This window comes from Hemitrygon akajei, chromosome 13 (genome assembly GCF_048418815.1).
Source record: "Hemitrygon akajei chromosome 13, sHemAka1.3, whole genome shotgun sequence".
NCBI lineage: Eukaryota > Metazoa > Chordata > Chondrichthyes > Myliobatiformes > Dasyatidae > Hemitrygon > Hemitrygon akajei.
This window is the reverse complement of record NC_133136.1, coordinates 8,131,858-8,155,026: the sequence shown is the minus strand read 5'-3', so window position 1 is coordinate 8,155,026 and position 23,169 is coordinate 8,131,858. Positions and strand designations below refer to the sequence as shown.

The 23,169-nt window shown below is 42.6% G+C and overlaps 1 protein-coding gene across 1 annotated transcript in view; it reads right to left on the bottom strand.

The window, feature by feature from the left end:
- dcc (DCC netrin 1 receptor) overlaps positions 1 to 23,169 on the bottom strand; it is a 1,312,938-nt gene that overhangs the window by 42,811 nt on the left and 1,246,958 nt on the right. Inside the window, exon 23 of the mRNA XM_073064089.1 lies at positions 5,267 to 5,429. Within this exon, the coding sequence (XP_072920190.1) occupies positions 5,267 to 5,429 (163 nt within the window). The remainder of the gene's footprint in view (positions 1 to 5,266; positions 5,430 to 23,169) is intronic.

The window sequence follows — 23,169 nt, the reverse complement described above, 5'->3', positions numbered from 1 at the left end:
TGCCTATCCTGCTTGCTATTTCTTTAAAGAATTCCAACAGATTTGTCAGACAAGATTTTGCCTTGAGGAAGCCATGCTGACTATGGGCTATTTTATCATGTGCCTCCAAGTATCCTGAGACATCATCCTTAATAATCAACTCCAACATTTTTCCAGTCACTGACGTCTGACTAACTGGCCTATATTTCCTTTCTTCTGCCTTGCTCAGTTTTTAAAGAGTGGAGTGACATTTACGATTTTCCAGTCTTTTGGAACCATTCCAGCCACTAGTGATTCTTGAAAGATCATTACTAATGCCTCCATGATCTCTTCAGCCACCTCTTTCAGAACTCTGGAGTGTTCACCATCTGGTCCAGGTGACTTGCCTACCTTTAGACCTTTCAGTTTCCCAAGAACCTTGTCCCCTAATAATGGTAACTTCACACACTTCATGACCCCTGACACCAGGAATTTCCACCATACTGCTAGTATCTTCCACAATGAAGACTGATGTAAAATACTTATTCAGTTTGCCCGCTATTTTGTTATCCCCATTACCACCTCTCCAGCATCTTTTTCCAGTGGTCTGATATCCACTCTCACCTTTCTTTTACACTTCAATGTATCTGAAGAAACTTTTGGTATCCTCTTTAATAATACAGGCTAGCTTACTTTCGTATTCCATCTTTACCTTGTTAATGACTTTTTCAGTTGCCTTCTGTTGGTTTTTAAAAGCTTCCTAATCCTCTAACTTCCCACTAATTTTTGTTCTATTATATGGCCTCTCTTTGGCTTTGATTTAATTTTGCCTTTAGAATACTTCTTCCTCTTTGGGATGTATATATCCTGTGCCTTCCGAATTGCTTCCAGAAAATCCAGCCATTATTGCTCTGCTGTCATCCCTGCGAGTGTTCTTTTCCAGTTAATTCTAGCCAACTCCTCTCTCATGCCTCTGTAATTCCCTTCACTCCACTGTAATACTGACACATCTGACTTCAGCTTCTCCTTTGCAAATTTACAGGAGAATTTGATCATATGATGATCACTCGCCCTAAGGGTCTTTTACCTTAAGCACTCTAATTAATTCTGGTTCATTGCACAACACCCAATCCAGAACAACTGATCCTCCAGTGGGCTCAACCACGAGTTCCTCTAAAAAGCCATCTTGTAGGCACTCTGGAAATTCACTCTCCTGGAATCCAGCACCAGCCTGATTTTCCCAATCTGCTTGCGCATTGAAGATCCACGATTTTCTCATGTTTGTGAGCATTATAGAAATACTTTCCTTACAGGGACCATCTGTTTCAGATTAAGATTTATTTATGTACATCGAAGCGTGCAGTGGACTGAGTCATTTGTGTTAAAAACCAAGTATGCTGAGGCAGCCTGAAATAGTCACCACACATTTTGGCACCAACATAGCATGCTCACAATGATCAGGAGAACAACACAAGCAACAACAACAACAAAACAAAATGAGAATAGGTAGACAAGACCCTGTCCCATTCTTCCCAACCTCTACCCACTGGGAGGAGTTTGGGAGGATGATGGTGTTAAACGGCAACTCTTTTGCTTGCATCTTCAGAAACATTTCCATCTTTGATATCTCTTTTTTCCCTTTCAAGGTTCTTTTGAAGGCCCTGACCTGGAGTTACATGCTGACTTCGGTTCTTTGCGCAAATGGGACCCGCTCTCAGGACCTCACGACCGGCTGATTTTCAATATACTAAGTACGTGGCCTGGAGGACTAGCATGCGTTCAGGGTGCAGGATTTTTGTGGCTGTGGAGGCGGGCGGATTCGAGGCCAGTGCCGCCGCCTGACGAGTTGTGAGATTACATGGAAGATCGAAAGCAACAAGCTGACTGCTGGTTATGTGCCCAGAGACCCGAGTTCTTTGGGCACAGAGCTTGAAAAAAGCAATGCAACAAACTTTTAACACCATTAATTAGTGAGTTGATTTGTTATGTCTCCCCCCCCCCGCTGTAAAATGGGGACATCTCTTTTTCCCTAAATATGGAGAGAGAGTGCCTGTGGTATGTTGAATTAAGAGTAGTCTTTGGGGTACTTCAAGTCTGTGTCTTTATTGATGCTTTGCTGCACGCTTGAGAGCTCTGTGGGGGGGGGCCGATGCTTTTCTTGCTGGTGGGAGAGGGGGGTCGTGGCTTTGCTGCTGCTTGTGTGGGAGGGGGGAGTAGGGGGAGCTTTGGGGTTCTAGCATTTAAATGCCGTTCATTCTTCAGGGCACTCCTCTGTTTTTGTGGATGTTTGCGAAGAAAAAAAAATTTCAGGATGTATATTGTATACGTTTCTCTGACATTAAATGCATCTATTGAAACCTATTGACACACTCAGACAGCCCACCAATCCCAGGACAGGTCATTTTCAGCTCTGCAGTCCTTTCCCCTGGGTTCTTAGACCAGCAGACAGCAGAAGACATCTCATGATTTCTCAAGCACTCTTCTCTTAATTGTTGCGATCAAAGCCTCATTACCACTTCTGCAGGCAGTTTCGATAAGTATATGGATGGGAGAGGTATGGTGGCCAACTCAGATGTGAGCCAATAGAACTAGGCAGAATAACAGTTCAGCATGGACTAGATGGGCCCTAGTGCTTGTTTTTGTGATGTAGCACTCTATAACTCTGACAACTGCAATTTGGGCCAGACCAAGCTTATGAGCCTTCTAAAGCCACACACACATTGACAATATTTGCGCTTCTCCAATTCTAATTCCATGCTTAACTTTAGTTTACTTTCCTGGCTCACTGGAACCCATTCCACAGTTGAGTGGAATTTCCTGCTTCACTAGAACCCATTCCACAGTTGAGTGTAATTTCTCGCCTCACTGGAAGCCATTCCACAATTGACTGGAATTTCCTGACTCAATTGAATGCTATTTTCATTCTCCATGTAAAATCTTTGACTACCATGCAGGTCACTTGCATTAATAACTCCTAAAGTAACCTGATGTCAAATTACGTTTTATAGTCACTCTTGTGAAGCACATATGACGTTTTATTACAGCACAGGACCAATGTAAATGCAAGTTGTTTAATTGTACCAAGTGGTGCGCTAGTCATTTCGCAATTAAACAATTTGCACAAAGCTATTATATTAAACTCTGCCTTGGTACCGTGGATATAAGTGTCTTACTTGGACTGTCTCTACAATTCACACTTCAATATTTGTATAAACAAAATTAATATCTCCCATGGCTAAGACAAATAATAGGTCCTTTGAATATAGCAAATAAATTAAGATGAAATACGTCAGAACTTACTTTATGAATAAATAAACTACACTTATCTTTGATTTTTATCATGTCAATCAAAATATAATTTCATAGATCATAAATATGTCCTATGTTCTATGCTCTATTAACTGAATATTAGAAAAACTGAGCTGTCATCTGAAAATATTGTACAAATTTCAGTGATAACAAAGCTAGTTTTAATACCTCTATATCTGTGGTTCCCAACCCTTTTTATGCCATGGACCAATCCCATTAAGGAAGGTATCCAGGGACTTCAGTTTGGGATCCCCCTGCTTTAGATAGACTGATTTAATTAGAGTCATAGTGTCATAGAACATTACAACACAATCACAGGCTCTTCAGCCCATCTAATCCATGTTGAACTATTAATCTAGTCCCATCGACCTGTACCTGGACCACAGCCCTCTCTACCCTTCCCATCCACTTACCTATCCAAATTTAAAACAAACATAGAAACATAGAAAAACTACAGCACAATACAGGCCCTTCAGCCAACAAAGCTGTGCTGAACATGTCCCTACCTTAGAACATATAGGCTTTACCCATAGCCCTCTTATTTTCCTAAGCTCTATGTATCCATCCAGGAGTCTCGTAAAAGACCCTATCATTTCCACCTCCAGCCCATTCCATGCACTCACCTCCTCTGCGTAAAAAACTTACCCCTGACATCTCCTCTGTACTTACTTCCAATGTATTGCACTGTACCGCTGACGCAAAAAAAAACAAATTTCATGATATATGCAAGTGATGATAAACCTGTTCTGGAATGGGTCTCTGTTGTGGACTGAGAGTGGGAAAGGGACAGGGACAGGGGAATCACTGTTGGAAAAAGTGGAAGAGAGAGGAAAGGGAGCGGGAAGCACACGAGACATTCTGTAATGATCAAATGACCTTGCCTGGTGTCTCAGGACTGGGTGTGTCTGCACCTACACCGTGTCACCCCCTGGCACTCCTTCTCTGCCACCTGTCCCATACCCTTCTCACAGTGCTCTACCCTTGCCATTCTCAACATCCATTCCTACTGCCAGATTTACAAACTCACTCTCCACTCCACGTTAACAAATACAGTTCTGTGCAAAAGTTGTTGGCACCTTCACTATATATTTGTGCCGAACACATTTGTATAATACTGTATTTTCCAGCTGTTTTGAGTTTGTTGTTACTAAGGCTTTATTTTTAATGCCAGATTATTTAATTAATTGAATTAAATTCCACCCATGCCTCTGTGGGATTCGAACTCATGCTTCAGGAATATTTGACCATTACGAGTCATGATTTAACAAAGGAGACACCTCACAGTTGCGAGTGTATCGCAGGGTTCTGTACATAATATTGATCTGTCATAAGTTAAGGGTGAAAGGTGAGACATTAAAGGGAGCATGACGGGGAACCTCTTCACTGAGAGGGTGGTTCAAATGTGCAACAAAGGTGGTGATGAATCAGCCTATGGGAGGGGGATTGGAAATCTGGCAGAGTGGTGCCACATCTTTGAAAGTGGGGAGGAAACCCATGTGGTCATGGGGAGAATGTACAAACTCCTTACAGACAGTAGAGGGAATTGAACCCCTATCTCTGGTGTCGTAAAGCGATGGTGCTACCCGCCATACCACCATGCTGTCCTTTTGGGTGTAGTTGGCTCAGTTACAGGCAGGTTAGCACGTAAGCATCAGGTGATACACACAAATGTTGGAGGAACTCAGCAGGTCAGGCAGCATCAGTGGAAATGAAAAAACAGTCGACATTTCAGGCCGAGATCTTTCATCAGAACCCTTTATCATTAACTCCGCATAAAAGGTTTTGGCCTGAAAAGTTGACTGTTTATTCATTTCCATTAATGCTGCCTGACCTGCTGAGTTCCTTCAGTATTTTGTCTGTTTTATTCTGGATTTCCAGCATCTGCAGAATCTCTAGTGTTGATCATCAGATGACTTCCTTCTAATGTTACCACACTATGAGAGTGATCGTAAGGAAACAGCAATCAGGCATTAGAGTAGCTAATGAAATGCAAACATACTTTCTCTGCTGTGCTGAGGATCGACGGGTACAAATCACAGCAACGACGATGACCACCACGACCATTATTGCTCCAATGGAGACCACGATGATCACCAGCAGATTACCATTCTTTTGAGGGGTCGCGCTGCCATGAGGTGGATGCATTTGACCAATTGGAGGCTCTGGAAGAAAAAAAAAATGGCATGAAATATTCATTCAAAAAATTTTAATTGGTCCCAAAAATATAAACTGAGGACATTGGAAGAATTTTCTTAGCTTCAGAGATCATAGAACTTCACAGGCCCTTTGGTCCATGAAGTTACGCCAAACTTTTAACCTACTCTAAGATCATTCTAACCCTTCCCTTCTACATAGGCCTCCATTTTCCTATCATCTATGTGCCTATCTAAGAGTCTCTTAAATGACCCTAATGTATCTGCTTCTACCACCACCCCTGGCAACACGTTCCATACACCTACCACCCTCTGTGTAAAATCTTGCCTCTGACATCCCCCCCCATACATTCCTCCACCCTGGCTGCCTACTCGATCTGTGCCTCTTATTATCCTGTCCATCTCTATCACTTCACCTCTTATCCTCCTTCACTCCAAAGAGAAGAGCCCTAGCTTGCTCATAAGACATGGTCTCTAATCCAGGCTGCATTCTGTTAAATCTCTTCTGCACCCTCTCTAAAGCTTCCACATTGTTTTGATAATGAGTTTCTTCCAGAAGTACAATACCACAAAATGTCACAAGGGCAGAAGATAGAAAAGCCTGAAAACATGTAGCACCAGACTCAAGGATGGCTTCTATCCAACTGTTAACAGATCTTGAACAGACCTCTTGTACAGTAAGATCAGAATCGGAATCAGGTTTATAATCACTGCCATGTGTTGTGAAATTTGTTAACTTAGTTCAATGCAATACATAATATAGAAGAAATCAATTAATCTATCAATTACAGAATACATACATTGAATAGATTAGAAATTGTGTAAAAACAGAAATATATATTAAAAAAGTGAGGTAATGCTCATGGGTTCAAAGTCCATTTAGGAATCGGATGGCAGAGGGGAAGAAGCTGTTCCTGAATCGCAGAGTGTGTGTCTTCAGGCTTCTGTACCTCCTACCTGATCGTAACAGCGAGAAAAGGGCATGTCCTGGGTGCTGGGGGTTCTTAATAATGGACGCTGCCTTTCTGAGACACCACTTCTTGAAGATGTCCTGGGTAATTTGTAGGCTAGTATCCAAGATGAAGCCAACTAAATTTACAACCCTCTGCAGCTTCTTTCGGTCCTGTGCAGTAGCCCCCCCCCCCCCCCATACCAGACAGTGACGCAGCCTGTCAGAATGCTCTCCACGTTACATCTATAGAAGTTTTTGAGTGTTTTTATTGACATACCAAGTCTCTTCAAACTCCTAATGAAGTATAGTTGCTGTCTTGCTTCTTTATAGCTGCATCGATGTACTGGGACCAGATTAGATCCTCAGCTATCCTGACACTCAGAAACTTGACACTCACTCTCTCCACTTCTGATCCCTCTATGAGGATTGGTATGTTTTCCTTCATCTTACCCTTCCTGAAGTCCACAATCAGCTCTTTCGCCTTACTGACTTTGAGTGCCAGGTTGTTGCTGCGACACCACTCCACTAGTTGGTATATCTCACTCTTGTACACCCTCTTATCTCCATCTGACATTCTACCATCAATGGGGGTATCATCAGAAAATTTATAGATGGGATTTGAGCTATGCCTGGTCACACAGTCGTGGGCATAGACAGAGTAGAGCAGTGGGCTAAGCACACACCCTGAGGTGCACTAGTGTCGATCATCAGTGAGGAGGATATCATCAAACCACACAGGTTGTGGTCTTCCTGTTAGGAAGTTGAAGATCCAATTGCAGAGGGAGGTACAGAGGCCCAGGTTCTGTAACTTATCAATCAAGATCGTGGGATTCTGATTCTGAGTATACAAGACAAGCTCTTCACTGTATCTCGGTACATGTGACAATAATAAACCAATTCCAAATTGAGTAAAGGATTCTGCTGTTGAGCTGTGTATGAGAGAGTATGCTGGTCTGAAAAGGCATCCTCTCTATACCTAAAGGTTCTGCATCCATATTGCTACTTTAATGTAATTAGCTGAAAAGACACCACATTCAGTTTGCAATGTCAACAGAGTCCAGGGCAAGTTTACATTTTAATTATCAAAAAATAATGGGATGGTACAGAAAATAATAACAATTATCTATATGAAGCAGTGCGGTAGCATAATGCTATTACAGCAGCAGTGACCTGCATTGAAATATTGTTGCTGTCTGTAAAGAGTTTGTACGTTTTTCCTGCCACTGCTTGGGTTTACACCAGGTGTTCCGGTTTCCTCCCACATCCCAAAGTTGTACGGTTAGATGTAAGCTAATTGGTCACATAGGTATAGTTGGGTGCTACAGGCTCATTGGACCAGAAGGACCTGTAATCTTGCAGTATCTCTAAATGAAAAAAAAAGTTGGTGAAGAGTGGGGGAAATTTATAGCATTAATATTTTATCCGGTCTAATTTTTCATATCATGCATTAGCTTTCATTTCTGCCTTCTTCACTGTATTTCTTTTTCACATTCTGTTGAGAAAGTTCTCAAACACTGCCAACTGGAGAACAGAGTAGAGTTTTCTTGTGAAAGATTTTCAGCTTCAGACTGACAACCAAGATTCGCTGGCTGCTTGCTGTAACAGGTAAAATTGCCAGGAAGTTCAGGAGAAGGCAGGCTACGTAAGGTGAGCATTTCTAATGCACTGAGCCACAGCACCACTGGTAGTGATGGAGTGGCAGGCCGGATTAGTACAACACTTTGTTCTTTTTGTATTTCAGCTACATTCCAAGAATTGCTGATCTCTCATTGACAGATTGCCAACAGGCCTGAAACAACCAGCCTCTTCCATTCAATCATTCTGCAGAAAGTGAGTTATCACAGAACAATGGATAAATTTAAAAAAAAACAGGAACTCTGTTGTTTTTCCAAGACATTGTTTTGTGAGCACCTTTTCAGAATCAGCTTGTCCAGTAGGAAGTCTTCGCCGAGCATCTTTGTTCTCCCCCTCAAAGACAGAATCTCCCAGTGGCCATCCATTACAATTCAGCTTCCTATTCCCATTCTGACATGCCAGTCCATAGCCCTCTCTACTGTCATGGTGAGGCCAAACTCAGGTTGGAGGAGCAACGTCTCATATTCCATCTGGGTAGCTTCCAAATTGGCAGAATGAACATTGATTTCTCTGACTTCTGGTAATTCTTCACCCCCTCCCCCCCTCTCTTTTATCATTCCCCATTCCGGCTCCCCAAATCACACCTTCTTCTCTTCTTGTCACCTTCCTATCACTTCCCTCTGGTGCCCTTCCTCCTTCCCTTTCTTCCATGCTCCATTGAGCTTGCCTATCAGATTTCTTCTTATTAAACTCTTTACCTCTTAAACCTATCAAATACAAGCTTCTTACACCACTTCCCCCCTGCCACTCATTGGCTTCACCTATCACCTGCAAGGTTATACTCCTCTCACTTTCCCACCTTCTTATCCTGCTGTCATCCCTCTTTCTTTCCCATCCTGATGAAGGACCTCAGCCTGAAACATGGACTGTTTATTTCTCTAAATAGATGTTACATGACCTGCGGAGTTCCTCCTGCCTTTTGTGTGTGTTGCTCCAAATTTTTCAACATCTGCAGAATCTTGTGTTCACCATTTCCCCCCACAAAAAGATATGCCTTTTATTATTGCCAGTGTCACATTTCCAGGATACTGAAAGTAGCTAACTGTCCCATTACATTTGGAGGAGGAAATACCAGCAATCTGATCTGTAATTTGGGGCAGCCAGGGTAAGTCTGAACAGTACCAAATACAAGGAAATTGACAATACCCATTTTGATATCATCTCAACTCCAACGTCCCATACCAAGAAGAGAATCGTCTGACAAGAGTGTCCCGATGAAGGGTCTCGGCCCGAAATGTCGACTGTTGACTCTTTTCCATAGATGCTGCCTGGCCTGTTGAGTCCCTTCAGCATTTTGTGTGTGTTGCTAAGAGAATCCTCATTCATGCACCTGAGCAGTGCTCATGCTAGTCATTGAAATCAGCTTGAATGAAGCGGTAAATATTAGAAGTAAGGTTGGTTGATTTGCAATCCACAGAAGATATTCAGAAGGTAGTATATGGAAGTCAGGAGACAGATCATGGCAGGTGATGTCTCTTATGTTGAAAGGTTTACAATTCATGCAGAGAATATTTTGCTGAAGTCAAATGGATGTACCACCAGGCTCAAGGACAGTTTCTGTCTGACTGTTATCAAACTCAAAAAAAGCATTAGATGGACTCTTGATCTCTCAATCTGCCTTGTTATGATCCTGCACAGTATTGATTGGGTGGGGGGTGGAGATAGATCTTTACCAAAGGATGTGTAAGTGACTCCTTCCCTCCGCTAGCCTGCAGGTCACCCTTGAGCAATGTATAGCACCTTCTTACCCCCTCCCCCCAATCAGGATCACATGAAGCCATGGGAGCAGGTGGTGGATGGTCGCATGAGCAGATGATGCGTATCACAAGTCCTGACCACTGACGCCCGACAGACAATCTCTGAAGAGTATTGATAATGGCTGGGATCACCCGTCTTGTGAAGACACTGCCCAGAAGAAGGCAATGTCAAACCACTTCTGTAGAAAAATTTGCCAAGAACAATTGTGGTCATGGAAAGACCATGATTGACACGTCATATGACATGACACATAATGATGATGTACTGCACTCTCCCTCTGTAGCTGTTACACTTTATTCTGCATTGTTATTGTTTTACCTTGTTCCCCCTCAATGCAATAAAGATTTGACCTGCATGAACAGTATGCAAGACAAGCTTTTTATTGTATCTCAGTGTATGTGACAATAATGAACCAGTTACAAACTGAGTAAAGGATTTCAGAGTTGAACTAGAAATTGCACAGCAGTACTGATATTGAAATGGCATCCTCTTTTTGCTATGTCAGAGAACTATACTGACAGTGAGATAGAGACACAAGAAACTGCAGAAGCTGGAGACTGCAGCAAAAAAAAATCTACAGGACTATGCAAAAGTTTTATGTAACTCAGGTTAATTAAACCCAAAGATGTAATGTTAGAAAGCTCCATCTGTGGAGGGATGAAAACGAGATTTACAGAAATTAAAAAAATAGAAAACTTGGATAAAAAAAGCTATGCAAGAGTGAGGCATGGCTGACGCAGCGTGGGAAGGCGAGAGAAACGTAATAAACTATTAGAAATTGTTAAAAGTGGAATTAGCAGTTGGTATCTCTACCCTACTTACCTGAAAACCTCAGGGTGGAGGAGAGATGATAACGATAAAAGATCTACTGAAGCAACCGCTATAACAAGCAGCATCTATAATGAGACAATATCGGCAGAGACGAATGTCCAAGATCTCTACCATGTAACTGGGAACTTAGTTCTGTTAAATCACACCAAGGAATTTGGTCAGGTTTTTTTTGTATAGGCTTGTGAATGACTTTCCATGGATGATTGATGACTTCATCCAATGAACCAAGAAACAAGATGGTGAGCCACCCAAGATCGAGAAACCAGCGTGGGAACAAAATGTTTCATGACATACAGGATTTAATACGGCTGGATGTGTATGTTTATTTTTCATTTGAAGGATCTGAATTTGACTTTCTGCAAGAACTGACTATTTTTGCACAGACTCTGATAAGTTATTGGACGAGATTTACTTTGTTTAAAAGTTGTGATGTTGGAGAATTGCTGTGAAAGGAGTTAAGCTGTATAGATATATAACTTCTGAATTTGAATTTCAGTTTGTAGACATATTGACTTGAACTGAAACTGAAGTTAACATAATACTCAAGAATGGGAATTCAATTAGTTTTCAAATATAGGGAAGGTTAGTTTGTAAACCTTTAAATAGGAAATAACTACATCTAATTAGTTAGAGAAATTGGAATAACAAAGGTTTTTTGAATGAATATCACTGATTCTAACTAAACAAGAATATGGTTTTTGTTGATAGCTGAGATTTCAAACCAAACAAAACAAAAAAAAATTGACATATGTCAGTGATAATAAACCAGAGTACCAAACACTGAATGCTGGAGGAACTCAGGATGTCAGAAAGCTTCTCCCCCCCTTCCTTTTCAGTCCTGATGAAGGGTCTTGGTCTAAAAAGGATCAGAATGTGGAGGATCAGAGGGATCTTGGGGTCCGAGTCCGTAGGAGACTCAAAGCTGCAGCACGGGTTGACTCTGTGGTTAAGAAGGCATACAGTGCATTGGCCTTCATCAATTGTGGGATTGAGTTCAAGAGCCGAGAGGAGAGGTAATGTTGCAGCTATATAGGACCCTGGTCAGACCCCACTTGGAGTACTGTGCTCAGTTCTGGTCGCCTCACTACAGGAAGGATGTGGAAGCCATAGAAAGGGTGCAGAGGAGATTTACAAGGATGTTGTCTGGATTGGGGAGCATGCCTTATGGGAATAGGTTGAGTGAACTTGGCCTTTTCTCCTAGGAGTGACGGAGGATGACAGGTGACCTGATAGGGGTGTATAAGATGATGAGGGGCATTGATCATGTGGATAGTCAGAGGCCTTTTCCCAGGGCTGAAATGGCTAGCACGAGAGGGCATAGTTTTAAGGTGCTTGGAAGTAGTACAGAGGGGATGTCAGGGGTAAGTTTTTTACTCAGAGAGTGGTGAGTGCATGGAATGGGTTGCTGGTGACACTGGTGGAGGCGGATACAATAGGGTCCTTTAAGAGATTCCTGGATAGGTATCTGGAGCCTAGAAAAATAGAGGGCTATGGGTAATCTCTAAAGTAAGTGTATGTTCAGCACCGCTTTGTGGGCCGAAGGGCCTGTATTGTGCTGTAGGTTTTCAATGCTTCTAAAAAGTTGACTCTTTATTCCCTCCGAAGATGCTTCCTGACCTCTCAAACTCCTGCAGCATTTTGAGTTCGTTGCTCTGGATTCCCAGCATCTCTGAAACCTCCTGTGTTGATTCTGATTCTGAAACCCAGATTTTATAAGGCATATTTACAGAGCCAAGTTGTAATGTATTGCATAAAAGAATCCTCACAATTGTAGAGTCATAAAACACTACAGCACATAAACAGGCCTTTCGGCCCATCTAGTCCATGCCAAACTATTAATCTGCCTCGTCCCAATGACCTGCACCCGGACCATACCCCTTGTAAAATGAAATAGGTTGTTGCATCAGATATACTATATTTAATAGTAGCATTCTTCAGCAGTCCAGAGCCACTGTGTGTGACATAACAGAAACTGTTGTGTCACACACAGCAGTACGGTGGGATGCACTCATATCAGAGAGGTGAAACGCACTATTTGTAAGAGAAATTAGCATAATTTTTCATGGATAAGTATCAGCCTGAGGGGTGTAAGGGGTAGCACCACTGGTGAAGGGATTTGTTGTGCCTTATCTGGGGTAGCTCACAAACCTTTGATCCCTTCAGGGCTCGCGGCTCCCATCCGCGGCTTCAAGTAGCTGTTCGCATGTGACAGCAGCCACATCCACTTCGACAGTTGGGCTAAACCAGGTGATGGTAGCCAGTGGGTTTCATACCCAGGTGAGATAGGGACATGCCTGTCCCAGCATGCAAAGTCATCTCTGGTGGACTGGGCAGATGAGCTCAGCAGGGAGATCCAATGTCCGGGAGGGCAGTTCTGCGACACTCTATGGAGATTGAAGGGCATGACAAGGTACAGAAAATATCATGGTCACCCACTGCAACCAAGGAAAACCCCAGTTGTGACGATTACTTGTACCACTGTAGCTAGACCTCTGAGGTCAAGACAGTGGAACTACCCCAGTGCAATGGATTTTCCAGTTCAAAAACTGTCCCAGCACAGGCTTTCTGTCATCGTCAGATACGACAGACAACCAACATCAGCCAGCAAGATGAAATCTGCAGTTCAGAGTAACATGTACACGCAATGCAATCATCATCAAAGATTGTTAACGCAGCAGGTAAAACACACTCATTGGAACCGAAATAGAATAATTAATCGCAGATTGCTACTTGGAGCTGTGAAAGCTAATCAAATGAAGCGCTCTAGGCAGTACTGCGAGGGAAGAAAGGAAAGGAGGATGCAGAAGTGATTCATGATGCTTCTTACATTTCTGAGGCCAAGGTATTGTTTAAGCACTTTGTGAAGTTAAGCTACCGCCTTGCTTTTTATCAGATTCCTGCTGCTTACGATGGTCAGGATTTCAGAATGAGATTCAGAATCACATTTAATATTATTGTCATATGTTATGAAATTTGTCCTTTTGTGGCAGCAGTACAATGCAATACATAATCATTCATAAAAACTATAAATTACTATAAGTACATGGAAGTCTCAGGAACCAAGGTACCAGTAAAGAAAAAAGACAAAAGCAATGTGGTGTACAGGATCACCTGCAGAGACCACACGACTCATGATTTCTCCAAGGTAACAGTGACCTGATGCCACAATAGCATAGCAGTTAACGGGATAATATTACAGGTCGAGGAGTCGGAACTCAGTACCGACTCTGTAGGGATTTTGTACATTCTTCCATGAGCGCATGGGTTTCCTCCCGATGCTCTTGTTTCCTCCCACAGACAGAAGATCTACCAGTTGGTACGTTAGTCGGACATTGTAAATTGTCCCGTGATTAGGCAAGGGTTAAATCAGTGTGTTGCTGAGGCATTGCAGCTCACTGGGCCGAAAGGGTCTATTCCGCATTGTATCTCTAAATAAAATGAAATCTCTGTCCCTCCCTATGCTTCTGAGGCCTGGCGATTCTACATCAGACCTCAAAACACTGAACAATACCACCCACACAGTCTCTGCTGCATGGTCTCGTGAGGAGAACTTGAGCAAGCAAGGGCTTTTCCCTTTGCAACGAAGGATGATGAGAGGTGACTTCATTGGTTAAGGTGTTTGACGTTGTGGTGTTCTCCGAGCTTGGCAATTAGCTTGCAGACGTTTCATCGCCAGTCGAGGTGACATCCTCAGTGCACAGTTGTTGGTGTTTCTTTCTGGGAGTGCTTGCATTTATATAGGCTCCCGTTTGCTTGCTCCAGTCGTGATTGGTTATCCTTTCAGTTGATTTTTGAATTCTATTGGTTCGCATTTCTTTGGCTCTTAGGGGTTCATAAATGGCGTCTATTTCAACATGTTTGTCTACGGAGTTGACAGAAAAGAACCATACTTCTAAAAATCCACATGCCTGCTTCATGCTTGCCTGCACCGGAACCTCTGTGGTGTCCCTCTCGGTCTTCAGGAACCAAGATCAGTGACTGTGGATCATGTCCCCATGCTGCCAGTTTGTGTTCCCGTAAGCAAGCTGAGAGCTTACGTCCTGTCTGGCCGATGTAGTTCTTGTTGAAGTGGAGGAAGGGGATAAGTGAGAAGTACTGATCCTCTCTTTTGACCAAAGGCAGAGGATAATGATGAATTTAATCATTGATATCTGCTGTTCCCAAGATATGGGATGTAGTCCACACTTTTCAGGATCTCACCGCACAACCTCATGGCTGGACAGCGGGAAAGATCTGGAAAAAGACTTTGGACTTGCGGATGACTGCATTGCTCACCTTCCTCAATCTTAATGTTATAGATGCACAGAAGAGAGTATCCTAACTGTTTGTATCACAGCCTGGTAAGGAAACACTAATGGCCGGGAACAGAAAAAGGCTACAGAGAGTGATGGATACAGTCCAGTTCTTAACAGGCAAAGCCCTCTCCTCCATTTTGCACATTTGCATGGAGTGCTGCCACAAGACAGCATCGTCCATCATCAAAGATTCCTATCATCCAGGCCATGCTCTCTTCTCTCTACTACCATCAAGGAGGTACAGGAGCCTCAGGAACCACACCACCAGGTTCAGGAACAGTTATTACCCCTGACCCATCAGGCTCCTGAACTGGCATGGATAGCTTTAGTCAGCACAACACTACGACCTACAGACTCACTTTCAAGGATTCTTTTACAACGCATGTTCTCAGTATTATTTTTCATTTACTCAGTTTGTCTGCTTTTACAGATTGGTTGTTTTTTTCTTTACGTACTATTTTGTAGATTCTATTATTTAATTACTGTAAATGCCTGCAAGAAAATGAATTTCAAAGTAGTATTTGGTAACATATATGTACTTTGAAAATAAATTAACTTCAGTTATTTATTTAATTTGAGATAGTGTGGAACAGGCCCTTCTGGTCCAATGAGCTGAACCAACCAGCAACCCCCTATTTAACTCTAGCCAATCACAGGACAATTTACAATGACCAATCAATCTTTGGTCTGTGGGAGGCAACCAGAGCACATGGAGGAAACCTACGTGGTCAGACAGCCGGCTCCGGAATTGGACTCTGAACTCGAAGCTGTAAAAGCGACATGCCAACCACTACGCCACCGTGGCGCCCTTTTAGGCTTAAAACTTTGAGACGGGAGGAGGAAGCCATTCATTCCATCCTTCCTCTGCTGGCTGGCTCGCTGAATGAATTGTCATTAAATGCTCCTACCCTACCCCTGTCCCACTCCTAAAGCTTAAAAGATTTTTAGTTTTTAAGGAGATATCTGATTTATCTTATAGATTTTGTCTGTGGTTGGTCACCACCTCAGGACCAGGCAGTGAAATTACCGAGCCACTGTATCATGCTCATTAGGAGTATTTGTTCTTAATCTATAGTGTTGAGATGAAGTGAAAATGACAGCTTTCCCTTTCTCCCATGGCCCACTTTCCTCTCCTATCAGATTCCATCTTTTATCAGTGCTTTACTTTTTCCACCGATCACCTCCCAGCTTCTCATTTATCTCCCTCCTCCACCCACTGACCTTTCCCCCTCATCTGGCTTCACCTATCACCTACCAGCTTGTACAGATTCCCCTCCCATCACCTTCTTATTCTGACCAGTCCCCGTTTTGAGGCTCTATAAGGCACCGTTAAGACCTCACTTTGAATGCTGTGTGCAGTTTTGGGCTCCTTATTTAAGAAAGGATGTGCTGACATTGGAAAGGGTTCAGAGAAGATCCACTAGAATGATTCCGGGAATGAGAGGGTTAACATATGAGGAACGTTTGACCGCTCTTGGACTGTACTCCTTGGAGTTTAGAAGAACGAGGGGGTACCTCATAGAAACATTTCGAATGTTGAAAGGCATGGACAGAGTGGATGTGGCAAAGTTGTTTCCCATGGTGGGGGAGTCTAGTACGAGAGGACATGACTTGAGGATTGCAGGGCGCCCATTTAGAACAGAGATGCAAAAAATTTTTTTTAGCCAGAGGGTGGTGAATCTATGGAATTTGTTGCCACGGGCGGCAGTGGAGGCCAAGTCATTGGATGTATTTAAGGCAGAGATTGATAGGTATCTGAGTAGTCAGGGCATCAAAGGTTATGGTGAGAAGGTGGGGGAATGGGACTAAAGGGGAGATTGGATCAGCTCATGATGAAATGGCGGAGCAGACTCGATGGGCCGAATGGCTGACTTCTGCTCCTTTGTCTTATGGTCTATGGTCTTTTCCATAACTGCTGAAGGGTCTCGGCTTGAAATGTTGGCTGTTTATTCATTTCCATAGATGCTGCCTAACCTGCTGATTTCTCCCAGCATTTTGTAAGTGATGTTCTGAAAGAGAAAGCTGATTTGAAAAAAAAAATCGACTACTCCCTTCCCATAATTTCTTGTGTTCTAACACATTTATGTTTTGAAGTATTTATGCAGTTCCTTAGATGAACAGAGCAAAATTAATGGTTATGTCAGGTGTATATATCACTCATATGGAAAGGAGATTTAATATTACTTGTATCTTTGCTTGCTAGAGTTTAGAAGACACCAATTAATTTTAATTCATATACTTGCTCAACAATTTTTCAAATCAGATTCTCATCTCCAGTGGGGCAGGAGTTCCGTCAATAAGAAAAATGAATATTAATAAGAGTTCTGCTCTTTTTAAAGATATCAGTGGTGTCAAACATCCATCACATATTGACAGCTGGGTATTTTCTTCCCGCAGGCAAACAGTTGCTTACATCTTTAAGGACAGGAATGTGTATTCTCTGTGCACTTTTCAAGACAGTTCCAGCAGAGATCAGGGAATCATTTGCTCTCTTCCCACTGCTGCCTTCGGGAAGGAGATAGAGCAACCTTAGATTCCCACAACACAAGCTTCAGGAACAGAGTTCCAGAACTCTGCTTCACATTCCCATTCAGATATTACCATACGTGGCCTCCTCTATTGCCTTGATGAGGCCAAACTCAGGTTGGAGGAACAACACCTCATATACTGTCTGGGTAGTCTTCAGCCCCTTGGCATGAACGTTGAATTCTCCAGCTTCCGGTAATTCCATCCCTCTCCCTTCCCCCTTCCCAGTTTCCCTCTGCCTTCTCCTCCAGCGGCCTATCACTTCCCTCATGGTTCCGCCTCCTTCTACTACCCATAATGCTTTCCCCTTACATTCCTTCTTCACCTTTCCTGCCTATCCCTTCCCTGTTTCCCCTCCCGCACCCCCTGATCTTTCCCCTTACTGGTTTTTCACCTGGTATCTACCAGCCTTCTCCTTCCCACCCTCCCCCACCTTCTTTATAGGGCCCTTTCCCCCTCCCTCTTCAGTCCTGACAAAGGGTCTCGGCCCGAAACGTTGACTGTTCATTTCCGTGGCTGCTGCCCAACCTGCTGAGTTCCTCCAGAGTGTTGTGCGTGTTGTTCAGGAACAGTTATTGCTCCTCAACCAGAACTTGAACCAGAGTGGACAACATCACTCACCACAACTCTGAACTGATTCCACAATTGATGGACTCACTTTCAAAAACTCTACAACTCATGTTCTCAATATTATTTATCACTGCAAATAACTGTGTAGCTCGGGTGCTTGATGGTTGGGTTGAGTTGTTCTCTGATCTTGGCAATCCATTTGCAAATGTTTTATCACCATATGAGGTGACATCATCAGTGTGCCAAGATTGGAGAATAACACAACCCAGCCCTAACTTATTAATACTAACTTGTTTTTTATTTTTGTGTTTGTTGTCCGTTGCACATTGGTTGTTCATCGGTATTTGATTTTGCTTAATTTTTCATTGATTCTATTGTGTTTCTCTTTATCTACTGTGAATGCCTGCAAGAAAATTAATCTCAGGGTAGTACATGGTGACATATATGTACTTTGGTAATAAGTTTTCTTTGAAATTTGAACTAATGTTCTATCTCTAAAGCACAGCAGGATATCAGCCCACTAAACCATTGTGAACATATGAATATCAATTGAAATGTTTTCCCGAATTCTTGCTGCGTCTTTATCTTTGTTGTGCCTGTACTAATCTGAGGAAGATTTAAACAAATCAATCCTGTTGCTTGTCATTGATGAAATAATTTCCATTTCCACTGTGGAGATGAGCATAGTTGTACAATATGATTCAGGATAGTATAATATCTTTTCCAGTACACAAGTGAAAGGAGAACAAAGTAATTGTTACTTTGGATCTGAAGCAGCACAAAAAACACAATAAGATAAAACACAATAATAGTAAAATGAAACACAACAATATAAAAACATAAGATAGCTTATATACATAGATTGATGCTAGGCACAGGAGTGTCTATACATTAGGCGACTGACGGGAAATGACAAAGTAGTGGTGTTGAGGGGTGTGAAACATCTTACGATATCGAGTACCAAATGGTGGATACAAAATAGGTTGGTGTACTGATCATACAAAGTGCCACCTTTAATATTTCAGCTTTTATTGTGATGATTTCTCACTGGCATGAAGACATAAGCCCACTGCTTGGAATCACAACTCCTCTTTCTTTTGAAGGAGGTCACAAACTGGAGCCAGGGTCTAAAAGAAAATTGCTGCCATCTCACCCAGTCGTTCTGTGTGAGTGCAGATGGCGTGTTTGCAGATTACTCATCAAGAGTTTGAGCTCACACTTTGAGACCTACGTTGCTGGAAATTTTTTTATTCATAGATACAACACAGAACAGGCCTTTCTGGCCTAACGAGCAACACTGCCCAGCAATCCACCTATATCTATACCTGGCCTAATCATAGGCCAATTAACCTGCTAACTGGGATGTCTTTGGACCATGGGAGGAATCCCGAGCACCCAGAGGAAACCCATGTGTTCATGGGAAGGACATACAAACTCCTTATAGAGGGCACCGGAATTGAACTCTGAAATCGAGAATGCTCTGAGCTGTAATAGACGCAGAATACAGTGTTAACTGCAGTGCTACCATGCCTGCTTCGTACATGGCATTTAGCAAACTGATCACAATGACTTAAGCAGAGCTAAACAGACTCACAAGGTCAAGCAGCCTTTGAGGAGCCAGAGGGATTTGAACTTAAATGTCAGGTAATTGTGTATTGACGATTATTCTTTCATCATTATCATAATTCCAAGCAAACTCTGAGGCACGGTGGGGTAACATTTAGCACAATGGTTAACTGTGGCAGCGATCACTGATCAGGGTTCAATTCGTGCCACCATCTGTAGGAGTTTGTATGGTCTCCGTGTGAATGTGAAGGGTCCCTCTTGGTTCTACAGTTTCCACCCACATTACAAAGTCCTGTGGTTGGGGTTAGTGGGTGGTGGACATCCCAAGTTGGTGCTGAAGCATTGTGACACGTTGTGGGCTGCTCAGCACAATCATTGCTGATTTTATTTGATCCAAACAATGCAGTTCATAGTACGTTTTGATATTTTGATGCATATGTGAAAAAATAAAGCTAATCTTCAATCTCCAGACTCCTAGACCTGGGAGTCATTGCCTCCCTTGACTTTTTGACCATCAGATAACAATCAGTAAGGGTAGGCAACAACACCTCCGTCATGATTATTCTAAACAATGGTGCTCCACAGTGGGGAACTAGAGTCCTCGGCCCCTATTCTACTCCCTGCACACTCAAGACTCCATGGGCAGATTTTACTCTAACTCCACTTGCAAGTTCTCAGAGAATACCACCACAATGGGATATACGGTGCACAGGAAGGAGATTGAGAGCCTAGTGACATGGTGCCATGAAAATAGCCTTTCCTCAATGTCGTGGACTTCAGGAGAGAAGGCGGGGGTGGTTCACTTGTTCCTCTCTACATCAAGGGTGTTGTGGTTGGAAGGGTCAAGAGTTTCAAGTTCCATGGAATGAACATTACCCACGTTGCCTTCTGTGATCCAGCCATGTATGTGATGGCCAAGAAAACTCACCATTACCTCTACCTCCCCATGAGGCTGAAGAAATGTGGCCTGTCCCTGTCAGCCGAGGCCTGTTTTTATTGTTGTACCACCCTGTCTGGATGCATCATGACTTGGTACGGTTACTGATCTGTCCAAGATTGCAAGAAACTGCAGAGTTGTTCACACATTTCAGCACATTTTGGAAACCAGCCTTCCCTCCATCGACTCTTCTGAGTGCCCCAGTAAAGCAACCAGCATAATCAAAGACCCCCACCCACCCCAGACATTGTCTCTTCTTTTCTCTCCCATAGGTCAGAAGATACAAAAGCCTGAAAGTGCTCAAGGACGGTTTATTAACCTCTCAGCCTACCCCGTGTTTGCCTTACACCTTACTGTCTACCTGCACTACCCTTTCCTGGAACTATAACACTGTTTTCTGTTATTGCTTTCCCCCTTGTATTACCTCAATGTACTTACTGCCTGTTACGCCACTGGCCCTTGACCCCCACATATGTTGATCTCAATATACAGATGTGATGAAATGATCAGTATGTTCCAAATGGCATACAAAACAAAGTTTATTTTCACTGTCCCTCAGTACAATAATAAACCACTGTACCAGTTTATTACTATTGGGGATGAGGTGCAGGAGCCCCAAGATCCACACCAGAGCCTGATACAGGAACAGCTTCTTCACCGCTCTTCAATCATATTTCTGAATGGTCCATGAACCCATGAACACTACCTTATTATTTATTTTTTCACTACTTAGTTACTTCTTGTAATTGATAACGTTTTATGTCTTTGCACTGTACTACTGCTGCTAAACAATACATTTCACTTTATCATTTCTTGTCAGAGTCACCTTCCTGCACTTTATGTACATACAATCAGTCTGTGCTTAAAAGCTAATCTTATGTATATACAGAGACACTCACACAGTTACCTGTACATTGTGTTTTATAGAATTGCTTTATATTTACACTCAGTGGCTACTTTATTAGGTACTCCTGTACACCACCTGCTAATACAAATACATAATCTGACAATCATGTGGCAGCAACTCAGTGCATAAAAGCACGCAGACATGGTCGAGAGGTTCAGTTGTTTTTCAGACCAAACATCAGAATGTGATCTAAATGACTTTGACTGTTGGTGCCAGATGGGGTGGTTTGAGTATCTCAGAAACGGCTGATCTTTTGGCATTTTCAGGCACAACATCTCTAGAGTTTACAGAGAATGGTGCAAAAAACAAATGACATCCAGTGAGTGGCAGTTCTGTGGGCAAAAATGCCTTGTTAATGAGAGAGGTCAGAGGAGAATGTACAACCTGGTTCAAGCTGACAGGAAGGCTACAGTAACTCATGCAACCACATGTTACAGCAGTGGCGTGCAGAAGAGCTTTTCTGAATGTACAACATGTTGAACATTTAAGTGGATATCCAGAGTTGCAGAAGACCACACCAGGTTCCACTCCTGTACCTAATAAAGTGGCACCGAGTGTAGATTTATTGTGTTTTTTATGCTGCGTTATAACCGGAGCAGCAATCATTTACACCCTTTACACTTGGGTACTGCAGAATGACAATAAACAAATCTTGAACCAAACAAATAAACAACAAATAGTTTTGCATCATCTAAGCCAGTAATCCAGGCATCGCAGTGGTGTAGCATTTCACATGATGCTATTACAAGCTAAGGGCTCAGGTGGAGGCAAATGCAATGTTGGCATTTATTTCAAGGGGAATAGAATATAAAAGCAAGGAGATAATGCTGAGGCTTTATAAGACACTAGTCAGTACACACTTGGAGTACTGTCAATAGTTTTGGCCCCATATCTCCAAAGGAGGTTCACAAGGATGATTCCAGGATTTACGTGGTTAACATATGAGTAACATTTGGCAGTTTTAAGCCTGTACTCACTGGAATTTAAAAGAATGAGGAGGGATTTAATTGAAACCTACTGAATGTTGAAAGGACTAGATATGGTAGATGTGGAGAGGATGTTTCCTTTGGTGAGGGTATCCAGAACTAGAGGGCACAGCCTCAAAATTGAGGGGCAACCTTTTAGAACAGAGATAGTGAGAATTTTTTTAGCCAGAGAATAGTAAATCTGTGGAATGCTCTGTCACAGACTGTGTTGGAGGCCAAGTCTGTCGGTATATTTAAGGCGGAAGTTGACAGTTTCCTGATTGGTCAAGGCATCAAAGGATATGGCGAGAAAGCAGGTGTATGGGGATGAGTGGGATCCGGTATCAGCCATGATGGAATAGCAGAGTAGACTCGATGGGATGAATTGCCTAATTCTGCTCCTATATTTTAAGGTCGTTTGGTGATAGAGTTCAAAGTTCAATCCGCAGTCATCTGTGAGGAGCTTGTATGTAGTTCCCATGGAATGTGTGGGTTTTCCCTGGCAGTTCTGGATTCCTCCCACAGCCCAAAGACATACTAGTTATTAGGTTAGTTATTCATTGTAAATTGTCTTGCGATTAGGCTAGAGTTAATCGGGAGATGCAGGGCGGCGTATCTCAAAGAGCTGGAAAGGCCAGTCACACGCTGTATTATTAAATAAATAAAATAATAAATTCTTTTCTGATTTGGATTCATTTAAACTATGGCCTTTGTCACATCTGTTGTATAAATATATGATGGCAATGTTAAATGGGAACTATTATTATACCTGAGTTGCTGTAACAGCTACTGCACAAATATTGTCTA